A 12322-nucleotide genomic window follows, 5' to 3' on the forward strand; every position below is an offset into this window, starting at 1 on the left:
AGAAATCCAGCCCCTCTGCTTTCAGACGTACCCACGCACCTGTGCTGAGCTAGGCCTTGTCTGTGCTCGGCCTTAGCGCCAATCCAACAACCACCACAACAGCTCTGCAAACACTTCAGTGCTGGAAAGGAAAACTGTGACTTGCAGTGGCAGAGCCAGGGTGAGCATCTCCCCTTGGGGTTCACATTGGGGCACCCGTGAACAGACGGCACCTAAGAATAAGTGACGGCGAACAGAACAGCTGATACCAGCACCACTGCACTGCCCACCGAGCGCCTGCATTCGTAGACCTGTTGTGATTGCTCATTTGAAAAGAAACCAAAGCAGCCCAGTCCCTTATTGAAATGAGTAACCTGGGCCTTAGTCCAACCCGCGTCCTTTTAACTCGAGCAGGGAGTGAGCAGTAATTTTGCTCTGTCCTGTTTTTGTAATGGGCTAGCCTGCGACCTGGAGCTTCGGGAGCCCCTTTCACTTCTGTAACTTAGCCTTGCCTCTTCACTTGTAAAACGGTCCCCACACTACAGCAGGCTCTTGTGTGGATAGTTCTTACCCCCTCCCCCCCCCCCCCCATATGGGCAGTGTATCCTAGTGGCTAGAGCTTTGGACCAGGGCTTGGAAGACCTGGGTTCTATTCCTGGCTCTGCTGGGTGAGCTTGGGTAAGTTGCTTCCCCTCTCTGTGCCAGATGGTGGTCATGACGCTGACCGAACGTGTCCAGTGCTCTGAGAGGCACTGATGAAAAGCACACTATAAGAGCTGGGGGGTATTGCTGCTGCTGGTCTATATTGTGGCATGTGTCTCTGGCAACCTGGAGCCCAGTTCTGTAAGATCTCCTATGCCTTTTGTGAGGGGCGCAGCACCTTCCGCTGCCATTGAAACCACTTAGCAAGCTGAGGCTCCACCTAGAGGCCAGCCTGCTACTCTGCGGTCCCTAACCCGAGCTCCCCACACCTCTTGCACTGCAGCAGCGGCTAACAATTGCAAGCCCCAGCACTGTGCCCAATCTTGCTGGATCAGCAGAGATGCTTGGAGACAGGAAATTGAGGTAATCAAAACGGAGCTAGCTTGGTTTCTCCCTGCATCAGAGCCTCGGCAGGAAGGTGGAAGCAATGTTTGCCAAATAGTAGCTAGCAAAATCGATGGGGAAAGTTATTCTCTTGTCCAGCTTCTCAGAGAGTAGACAGTGGAGGGTGACATGAATTGCATTCTCCCAGCATAGTGTTGTGTTTATGTTTGCGCTTTTCATACACTCCAGGCACGCTGCAAAGCAGCGTTAATGCAGGGACTTCAGAAGCAGAAGGGAAAGCGCTTACAGCGGCACACACAGGGTCGGGCGTTAGAGCAAGTTTCTAGGAGAAGAGGGCATTGTGTGGTGGCTGGAACAGCTGATGTCTTTCATTTCCACCAGGGCAGATGGGCTCTTGGGGGTCATGCCTTATCCGAAGGGTTCCTCTTTGAACAACATAATGTCCCCTTAATAGCATCAACGCTAGGGACATGCTGAAGTCCTGCTATGGTACGTAAGCCTTGGCTGCTACTGCCTTTGTAAGGATTATGTCTACGCTCCGGCACTGCAGCGGTGCTGGGAGAAGCCTGTTAGAAGTCAGTGGGAGTCATTCCATTGACTTCTGTGGGCGCTGATTGGATCAGGACCATAAACTCTCTGTCGTGGTCACATCATCCACTGCTGAAATGCAGCCGCTTCTGGGGTAGAACCCAGCAGCAGCATAAGAGCGCACAGCCACTTCAAACAGGACGCGGAGAGCACAGCCAACCCCTGGATTATCGGAATGATGAGCCTGTTCCTTAGAACGATAGGGTTAGAAGGACCGCAAGGGTCAGCTAGTCTAACCCCCTGCCCAGAGGCAGGATTTGTTGTGTCTAAACCATCCAAGACCGATGGCTCTCCAGCTTCCTCCTGAATCTGAAACTCTTCTTATCCAGGCTCTGATTGTCTAGAGGTGTTGGATGTCCCTGAGCCATTTTGGGTCATCCCTTTCTTTGTACTGTCGCCTATTGAAAGGACGGTAGACTTGGAGGAAGTCTAGTCTAATGACCCGGGTTAACCTTGGTGTCTGGGTCTGATTTCAGTGCTGCCCCCTTTTCATGTGTAAAGTGTCCTGGGACCCTCGGGGTGCCTGAGAAGTTAAGTTTTCTATCTGCAGAAGTGTTCTGCCAGGAGCACAGCATCCCCTAGCTTGGGCAGTGGCACGTTTTTTTTTTTTATTGACTTGAAGGAAAGATTGTCACTGACAACCCTTCCCACAACACTGTGCCCGCATCCACTTACTGGCCCCGGCCAGTCTAGCAGTGTGACGGAGCAGGGAGCAGGGCAGATTTGACCTGGGAATGTTGCAGGGGGGTTACATTGCGGATGGGGGACTTCCCTTGAAGGAAGCTAACCTGAGCCAGGAGGGGGGTTGGGAGAAGTGACACCTTCTGGCCGGGAGACTGAACAAAGGAGAGGAGGAGCAGAGGGGAGCGGGGAGAAAGCTGCTGGAGGAGTTTTTAGTTTCAGTTTGGGCTGCGTGGTGCAACGCAGGGAACCCCAAGCTGGGGTATAAGCTCCCTAAACCCCCCAGAAGGACTTGATTGAGGGGTTCTGGTTATACCTACACGCTCTGCTTGGGACTGTGTTCCTGACATCTAATAAACCTTCTGTTTTACTGGCTGGCTGAGAGTCACGGTGAATCGCAGGAAGAGGGGTGCAGGGTCCTGACTCCCCCACACTCCGTGACAAGTGGAGCTTATCGACTCTGATGCCTCGTGGCCTTGTTGCACTGAGAACCGTGTCCCACAAGTCAGCCCGTAGGCAAAAATCCAGTGCGGGAAATAAACCCATTAAAAACAATGCAGTGCCTGGGAGGGCTCGTGCGTGGAAATGCGAACACACTCTCTCGGCTATCCCATTACAGGAATAGGCTTCTAGCACCCGTGCAGAAAGGGAGAAGGTGAATTGAGAGCCACAGGGTTTCTATACCCTGGCTTGGGGCCCTCTTGCTCTGATTGTCTGTGTGTCGTGTGCTTGTGCATCCTGACGTGCAAACAGCCTCTTCTTTATTTGCACACCTTGTCCCGGGCCGAGCAGTGACAGCAGGCGGCAGCGTTGCTATGGCACTGGGGTTTTATTCCCAAAGGTGAGATAGCTCCTTTTATTTCCCTGGAGAAGAGCGAGCTATCCATGCGCAAACACCTGAATGGGTCCGTTCATTACCGCGGCTCAGAACTGAGCTGCTGTCATAGGGGGATTGAAGCCTTGTTGACTTGGGAGCTTCTGAGTGTAATTAGCCTCTGATCTTTTTCTTTTATTCACACGCCAATGAAAAACCCGGTTGTGTGACGGGAGAACTTGGGGGGCATGGTGACTATTTGCCTACTTCCAGCAGACAGGCAAAATGGGCCAAATTCAACCCTGATGCAACTCTGCTGAATTCGGAGGAGTCACACCAACGATAAATTTGCACCACTGCTTTTTGCAGTTCATCTTGGGATCTCTTTTAAATCTGAGCAACTGTGAGGTCAGCAAGGTGGGGTAATCAGTTAATAATAATAATAATAATAATGTTATGTAGTAGAGACTGCAGTGCCCAACTGAGATCAAGGCCCAGTTGTGCAAGGCCCTGTACAGACAAAATAGGAGACGGTTCTTGCCCTAAAGAGCGTACAGGGGAAACGGACAAAACAGACCCAGGGTGGGAGGAAGGAAGGATTGCCCTCCCCACAGAGAGATGGAGTCACTCGCTTAAGGTCACACTGGGAATCGGTGGCAGAGTCAGGAATCAAACCTTAACTACAGATAAGGTACATCTACCCTGCATGATGCTTTCAGCAGCCTATAGACCACGTACGTGCATAGCCCAGCCTCCACGGATATAAATATCAGGGTAGCTGGTGAAGCACGGCTTAGACACGTGTGACAGGTGTGGATGTGCACGCGAGTACATAACCTACTCACCGAAGCCACACTTCCCCGTCTACACTGCTCTTAGCAGCGTTGTGTGCTGCCGCTGGAGCCTTCCCCAGCCCCAGGGAAAGACTCCAGTGGCAGAAAAGGAGCCTTTCCCTGTTACCTCCCCTCTGCCAGAGCCTTTCACTTGCACTGCACTTTGCTGTGTGGACGCAACCTGCTACGTCAGGCCTGCACAACATGCGGCCTGCGGGCCTCATGCGGCCTGCGTGGGTTCACTGTGCGGCCTGTGGGGGGTGAGTAGGTGGGCTCACTGGGGTGAGTAGGCAAGCGGCAGGTGAGGGAGGGGGGCTGAGCAGGCGGGCAGTGGCGGGGGGTGAGGAGGTGAGCCGGGGTGGGTGGGGGGCTGAGCAGGCGGGCAGTGGCAGGGGGGCAGGTGAGCCGGCAGCTGAGGAGGTGAGCGGGCGGGTAGTGGCGGGGGGGCAGGTGAGCCGGGGGGTGAGGGGGGCTGAGGAGGCGAGCGGGCAGGCCGTGGCAGGGGTGCAGGTGAGCTAGTGGCGGGGGAGGGGGGTTGAGGAGGCAAGCGGTGAGTTGGTGGCTGACCTGGTCTACTGATCTGGTCTGGCTCCCATCTCCTCTCCAAGGGTTGCAGCTATCTGGAGGTGCTTGCCTTCCATGCCCTCCTCATTCACACCTCATTCATTCAACAGGGCAATTGATTACAAAGGGGGGGGGGGAGATCTTATTCTACTTCTAGCAAAAAGACATTTTTCTTTTACCTCAATTATACTACCTTAGGACCCCGCTATAACATATTACAAAGGTTCAATACCGCTGTTTTGGTGGGGCAGCACTGGGGAAGGAGGATTTGTTTCCGTGGGGCGGTCAGCACTGATGGGTGTGTGTTTCGACGGCGCTGGGGAGGGTTGTTTCCACGGGGAGGGCGGCGCTGGGGCGTGTGTGTGTTGTGTTTCGAGGGGGCTGGACGGCGCTGGGGTTGGTGGGGCCGGGGGGGTTTCCGCCCTAAGCTGTTTTCTTTGGAGTAATATGGCCCTCGCCGCTTTACGAGTTGTGCAGGCCTGTGCTACGTGCTCTCCACGCGCGGCTGACGCTGGTGTGTAGCGCTATTGTGGCCGTAGTTAGGTACTTTCCTGACTTCACTGTCGATATTTGGATTCTGTGGGTATTTGGCAGCATCTGGGCTTGAAGAAGTGTGACCTCTTTCTTTTCTGCTGAGAACTGGACTCCCTCTCCCTCTCCTACCCTCCCAGTTTGGGAAGGAAAAAAGTACTCTGTGCTTTGAAACTGCTGGCAATCATGGGCAGGCGATGACTTTCTGAAACTGGTGATCTCTGAAATCTTGTGAGCGCCGTAACCAGATTCTCAGCTCTCCAATGCCATCCAGCTGGTCTCAGAGCTCCCAGGGGTGATGAAGATAAACAGGTTTAAATAATTGTCAGGATTCTCTTACCTTCCCCTCCCCCGCCATCCCCCCCAAGTGTCCCATTGCTGTGGCAGCGTTTTGATTGTCCTGCAGACAAGCCTAGGCAGTTTTCCACCTGTCTGGGCAGATAAATCCGCTGTCTAGGGCCACAGAAAGGTGAATTTGGAAAGTCCCGGGGAGAGTGGCAAACAGAATTTGCTGGCATGTGTGATGTGCAGAGCCTCCTGGCGCACCATGCAGCGACCACGTAACGAGAGCAATGATGGTTTGGGACTGCATCCGGAAATGGGCTTTTGGGTGGAGAGAGCCGGGAACAGATCCTGCATTCGGTCCCTTGGTGAGCAAGCCGGTGGTACATCCAGGCTGGGGTGTAAGGGAGGATGGATGCTGTCAGCAAAGCTGCGTGAAAGAGAGCGAAGGCAGTGTGGTAAATCATGGGGTCTCCTCCTTAGTCCCCTTGCTGCCGGACTCAATCCTGCAGTTCCAACTGCTGGGCAGAGGGCGCCCGGCTGCCTTTTTGGAGCAGTGGTAGCAGAGCAGAAATGAAACCCCAAGGATCCGTCGGGACCAGTGAGAAGTGCCAAGGGCCTGCACGATGTTCAGGAGGGACCAGGCTCCTGCATGCTTCTCTGTCCGCCCTCCCACCCCCTTCCTTATGGGTAACACACCCGCTGGTTGGATTCCCACGTGGGCGGTTGAGTTATTTCTCCTCGCTGTAACTTGCCGTAGGCATCTTCAATCCGCATCTCAATCAGTGGAGAAATGCAGCTACTGAACGCTGTATGTTTAGGGGTAGGGGCTCTCCAGGGAGTGGGGGAGGGGAACGATGCAGTCCATTTAGCTTTCGCAGGGTTTTGTATCTTTTACTCTCGCTCAAATGTAGGGCCAGATCCTCAGCTGGTGTAAGTCGGCATAGCTCGTTTGGTGGCACTTTGCCCCATTGCATCAGCTGAGGATCTGGCCTTAGGGTCTTTAAAAGAAGAGGATTGATTACACCTGCTCCCCTTTCCTTACACGCTTGCTCCCAGGGGCATGGAATAGTGCTGGGGGAGTGTGCAGAAGAAAGCGTGAAGTTACGTTCGCCCAAATGCTCATCAGCTCCTTGGGGTGGTTTTATTTTTAAAGCCGTTGTACTGCAAGGAAAGCGTTTCGGTTATTGCCCATTTCTCCATCCCTGGCTCTTTAGCGAATAAAACCTTGTCTTGTGGGGAAATGACACCCTATCAGCTTGGCGTTCTTCTGGGTAGGGTCAGTCTGTCGAGTTAGAGCCGCTGAGGGTTTAATCTCATTAAACCTTGCTCAGCCTGGGGAAAAGAAGGCTGCCAAGAACACTGGTGATGGCTTAGATACACCTGAACAGGTCCCTGTGCCATCTGGGAGCATCGGCTGAGCTAGCGCAAAGGGGAGTTTAACATGTTTGAAGGGCCATGATATACCCCCCAGAGTGGGGGCCACTTGCGTCTGGGATGGATAAAGCGATAAAGAGTCCGGTGGCACCTTATAGACTAACAGACGTATTGGAGCATAAGCTTTCGTGGGCGAATACCCACTTCGTCAGATGAACGGGGTATTCATCTGACGAAGTGGGTATTCGCCCACGAAAGCTTATGCTCCAATACGTCTGTTAGTCTATAAGGTGCCACCGGACTCTTTGTTGCTTTTTACAGATCCAGACTAACATGGCTACCCCTCTGATACTGGTGGCTATGAGCAGGCGTCCTTGCAGGAGGCAGGGAGTACAGTCCGTCTTTACTCTGGTATTGTTCTGTGTTTGTCATACTCAGCGTTGGGGGATTCGTGCTGCACCTCTCCTGGAACCTTAAATATGTTCTGATCTTGGTTCGGCTGGTTGTTCATGGGCGTATCTTGAAACTAGCGTAGCACAGGAGCAAATAAAATAATACCGAAAACCTGGAGAAAATAATTTCCTCCTTTTATTTTTTTTTTCCTTTTCCTTCTACCAGAGGGTGGCGCTTTCTTCCTGCAAAAGTGCTGGTGGACAGAGACAAATGGGGGGGAGGGAGGGGGCAGTCGGTGTGCAGTTCCTTCCGCTACACCACCTCATTACAGGAGGGGACTGGGGAGAAATTACCATCCGTCGAAGCCTTATTGCTCCAGGCGGGGACCAAGGCAGAATTTAAAATGTGCTTAAACAAGATAACTAGTAGCAGAGGGCTGCCTGCTAACATCAGAATTAGCTCCCCCGTTTTCTTATTCCCTCCACCAGCCCCTCTCCGGTGTATAAAACGCATTAAAAATGTATTTAGAAGGATGCATTGGAGAAATGGACCCAGCGCGGCTTGAACTTACATGTGATTGGGAGCAGATGGGATCCAGCGCAGGGAAAGCGGCGGGTTGGATGGGGAGAGGCGATGCCGGCCCAGCTGCAAGGGGGGAGAGGACCTGGTCTGCTGGGGGCGTCCCATGGGATTGCTTACATCGCTTCTGCAAATAAAGAGCTAAGAGGGCGCAGTGGGTCTGGCTGGGCTGGGGATCTCCAGACACTGGAACATAGGGAGAAGTTTGCTCCATTGGAGATCCTCCAATTCCTTCTGCTGTCTCAGGCGCCTCTTCCTGCTCTCCCTCCTCCCCACCCCCCCCCCCCCGGTCATTTTGGGGCACCCCCCATTTGTGTGCAACTTTCAGCTTACCCTGGGCCTGCCCAGTGCTACCTCCTTTGGGGCCCTTTCAGCACATTGAGTAAACGCCAAGCTCTGCCAGGCTGTGCGTGTTAGAGGGCAGGAGTGCCCCTTTCCATGGAGATGCCATGGCATCTCGGGAACAGCCCGCCACTTGGCTGGGCTTAGACTGATGTTGGAGGGGGCTTCCTGCTGCCCCCCCCTCCCCCCCGGTCAGGCAGATTGTGGCGACCCAGCAGCGTAACAGGAGTTGCAGCAAGTGAAAATAATCCTTGTCAGGCTGTCAGTTTCCTGCCGTGCCAGGCCCCGGGCGCTGGCTGCCCGGGAGAAGCTGGGCAGGCGTTCAGAGGTGGGGGAAGGTTAGGGAGCGCTCCTCTTCTCAATGGGAAGCATGAGCTAGACGCCTGGCTGGGCCTTCGAGGGACTAGCCAGCCCTCCCCCACCCACCCCAGCGTGGTCTGGGGCACTGCTGCGTTTCTCATTCCACTTCCGTCCCAGCCATCGGGAGGTTAGGCTGATTGCCGCTCCGTGGAGCACTCTGAAATTAATGGCCTGGGTTTACAATAAATCTATACCTTTAACAGGTTTATCCCTCGATCAATTAATTCCTGAGGAAGGCTTTCGTCATCTCCAGCGGTGCCAGCATGCGGGTGCAAAGTAGATTTATTTCCATAATGGATCCAGTGATAATTATTTCACTATTTGGTGGAAGGGAGGAGGGGGAGAAAGGAGTGATTTATGTCGCCCGGTGATGCAGATTCTCTCTGCTGCATTGCCCGGGGGGGTCTCTCTTTTGGGGGTTCACCTCTCAGAAGCAAAGCTGTTCTCCGGGAACCGCATTAAAAAGCACCTTTCTTAGTGCTAAGAGCATCAGTATTCGGTGCAGTTCATAGCAAGTGACTTCCTCCATTGGGCTGGTGGATCAGAGGCCTCAGCCTAGCGATGAAAGCAGAGGGGGCCCGGAGTCGCTTTCTTTATTCCCGGCTCTGCCCCCCACGCGTGTTGCGGGCTGAGTCGTGCCTCTTCTCTGTGGCCCCCACCTATAAAATGGGGCTGCTGTGGGAGCTGGGGTTCCTGAGATAAGCACTAATGAGTTACGAATTGAGATGGGCCAGAATTGAGATTGGACCATTAGCTGCCTAGTTCAGTTTCCTTAGCCATAAGCCCTGCGCTGACTCTATTGAGACCGCCAGGGCTGGGGAGGCTAATTATAACCGTGGCTTTTGTGATTGTACATTACAGGACATGTACTTACCGATGCCAACCGCAGCCCTCGTTTCCCCAGAGGTAGTGGGAGGACTCTGTCCTGGAATAGTAGTAGGTGATGGTAATAAGGGGGAATATTTCCCATGGTGCCCTGGTGGTCCATTGAAGAGCAGTATTGACTGGTTCTGAGCAGAGCCCTGAGTGTCCCTTTTCTACCTGTTCGGCTCTGGTTTGGTGGGCGGGGGGGGGGATGGTATTAGGGACAGCAGCAGCTGAAGAAGGTACGTTGATAACGTGGGATTGCCTAGAACGGTGACTTTCAACCCTTTTTCATGCGTGGACCCTAAAAAATTTCCAGTGACGGTGTGGACCCCTTTGGAAATCTTAGATATAGTCTGCAGACCCCCAGGGGTCCGCGGGCCACTGGTTAAAAACCACCGACCTAGAAGGAGGAAACTGAGGAGTTGGGATCCTGGTCGCAAGAACTCAGGGTGTTCAAATGAGCGAGGAGCTGAAATCCTTGTGTTATCCTGGCGTAGCTCATCATATCAGGTCTCCCTCTATGGGCCACCCTGAGCAGCTCGAACAGCCTCCTAGTCAGAGCAAAAACAATTTGCCTTTTCAGCTCAAGTGGGAGAGGCCTGTGTCTTTAGCCCTGAAGACTGTAGGTTTGATTCCCCAGTAACCTTCCCTCTGTTTCCTCTCCAGGTTGGTGCCCACGGCTCGTTTCTACCCCTTGCGGATGCACTGCGTCAGGGCCCTTACGCTGCTTTCTGAGAACACCCGGACCTTCATCCCGGTTCTGCCCTTCATCCTGGAGGTAAATCAGTTCCTGTTCATCTAACAGCAACAAACAAAAGCTGTCTAAACAAACAAACCCCCCCCCCTTCCCCCTCCCCCCGGCATCTGCAAATGGCTGCTAACGCTGCACACTTCCTTGGCTCCTTGCAGCCCCGGCAAGCAGCGTCATATACCCTGGGTCCCATCGTTGATAAATAGGGTTGAGTTTTCACCATCAGGGGCACAAAGCATCTCCGTGACAGCTTCCAAACGGGAATGAGCCCTTCCCCAGACGATGCAGAGTTGGGGATGCACTGTACTGCATGGCTTAGTACTGCTCTGCTGGTAACACTGGGCCGTCCTTGAAGAATTCTTACTGTTTCTCCCCTTTGCAGGGCCCGCCCCCACCCCCAGCAAACTCTGCCTATTGTGTTTCTGAAAGGCATTATTGGTAACGAGGCTGCGGGTGTCCCATTCATAGATTATAAAACCAGAAGGGACCATTGTGATCATTTAGGCTGACCTCCTGCATAGCACCAGCCTGAACTAATTCCCGTTTGAAACCGCCAATGATGGAGAAATCCACCACAGTCCTTGGTAAATGGTGCCAATGCGTAATTGTAGCCTTGTGCCCCACTGTTGTCGCCTTGTTCCACTGGACTTGCATCGTCTGGTCTGTCCAAGATGCCCCATCCAGCACGTTGGGGATGTAACATCACATTTGTCTCTTGCTCTTTGAGATAGGTTTAAGTTGCAAAGCCTGGATCTGGGTTCCAGCTTTCCCAAAATGTGGGGTGGAAGGGTATATGAATTCAGGGGGTTGGCTCTTTCTTGGAGCCAAAATGGGGGTTGAAAGGCCCAGGAGTTTATTGCTGAAATCCAGTTGCGCTTTTTATATTAAGGACACATTTATGCATAGCTTATACTTGATTAATAGGTGTTTAACTGTTATAGGGTCCAGCAGATTAATAGGTGGCTTATAACTACCTACAGCACCTTTGAGCAATGTGCTTATAACCATGTGTAACACATTCTACTTGTGCTGGCTGCGGGTTTGCAACACGCCACTGCACGTTCCCCCTTTGTGAGCTATTTAGAAATGTGTAACCTTAACATTAAGTGTGATCATTAGTCCACACCCCAGACACTTGGTGTGAACAATCGCTTGTGTTAGTGATGTTCCGTCTAAAAGTTCATATGCAGAATTCTGCTTCCGTCACATGTTTTTTTTCTCAGCTGGGCATAGATATTGGCTTGTGACTAACCACGCTGGCCACTAGATACCATTGGATGCATCACAGGAATGCAACCGCAATAACAATGAACCCAAACTAACCGAAGGGAGAATTTGAGTTTGGGTAACTCTCGCATCTGCACTTAAAGTAGCTACAAGAGGAGACGTCAGCTTTGTTCTCAGCTCTGGGCTCTTGTGCTCGGGGCCCTCTACGGACAAGAGAGCGGGTGGTGGCCTGGGGCGAGAGAAACCTTTGTGTTAAGGCAATCGAGAACAGCGGTTCCAATGGGAGGGGCGGTGTCGATCGGCTCCTCCCTAGCGGTCTTTGAATGGGCGCTCTGTGTGTATGCTGGGGCAGAACTGTCAGCCCTGGAGACTGAAGGCCACTGTCCACAGAATAGGCCCAACAAAGGTAGTGTCAGGCCAAGCGTCTACCATGTGCTGCCACAGCCGGGGGCTGCAGGGGCCACCTGGAGGTGTGGGACGGGGGCTTCGCTCTCCATGGTGCAGACAGGCCTTGGCATCTCCAGGCTGCTGCAAGGGGCCCAGATAGCTCCAGCGTTGCGGGTGGTTTCTGTGGCGGTGACCTGGACTGAACCTGCCAAATTGCTTTCACCTAGGCCCACTGAACCTCCCTCGGGTGGATGGCCATGGGTTTGGGATGCTACTGCCACAGGGTTTTCTTCCCAGTCCCCTGAGCCCAAGGAAGGATGCTCTGGTGGTTCAGGCACTGGAATGAACCTTGGGAGAGCCATGTTGATTCCCAGCTCTGCTACGGACTCCCCATGCTGCATAATTTATCTATAACTCAGTACCTGCACCTGTAAAATGGGGGCCATAGTCCTGCCTTTTGTCTAGTTAGATTGTAAACTCTTAGGGGCAGGCTCACTGTGTGTGTACAGCCCCGAGCGCGGCGAGGGGGCCTGGTCTCGGTGCGTACAACCCTGAGCGCGGCGGGAGCCTGGTCTCGGTTGGATTGCCTAGGCAATGCCGTAATATGTATAATTAATGAGCCACCTATTCCTCAGTGAAAAAGAAAAAAACATCCCGAGCAACTGCCCAAGAAGTTATACTTCAAAAAAAAGCCCGTTAGACCTAAAAGGCTTCTTAAAA

The 12322-nt window shown here is 53.1% G+C and overlaps 1 protein-coding gene across 1 annotated transcript in view; it reads left to right on the forward strand.

The window, feature by feature from the left end:
• Nucleotides 1–12322, forward strand: part of NOC2L (NOC2 like nucleolar associated transcriptional repressor) — an 82830-nt gene that overhangs the window by 21118 nt on the left and 49390 nt on the right. Inside the window, exon 12 of the mRNA XM_008167264.4 lies at nucleotides 9904–10015. Coding sequence (XP_008165486.2) covers nucleotides 9904–10015 — 112 coding nt within the window. The remainder of the gene's footprint in view (nucleotides 1–9903; nucleotides 10016–12322) is intronic.

Source organism: Chrysemys picta, chromosome 21 (genome assembly GCF_011386835.1).
Source record: "Chrysemys picta bellii isolate R12L10 chromosome 21, ASM1138683v2, whole genome shotgun sequence".
Classification (NCBI taxonomy): Eukaryota; Metazoa; Chordata; order Testudines; family Emydidae; genus Chrysemys; species Chrysemys picta.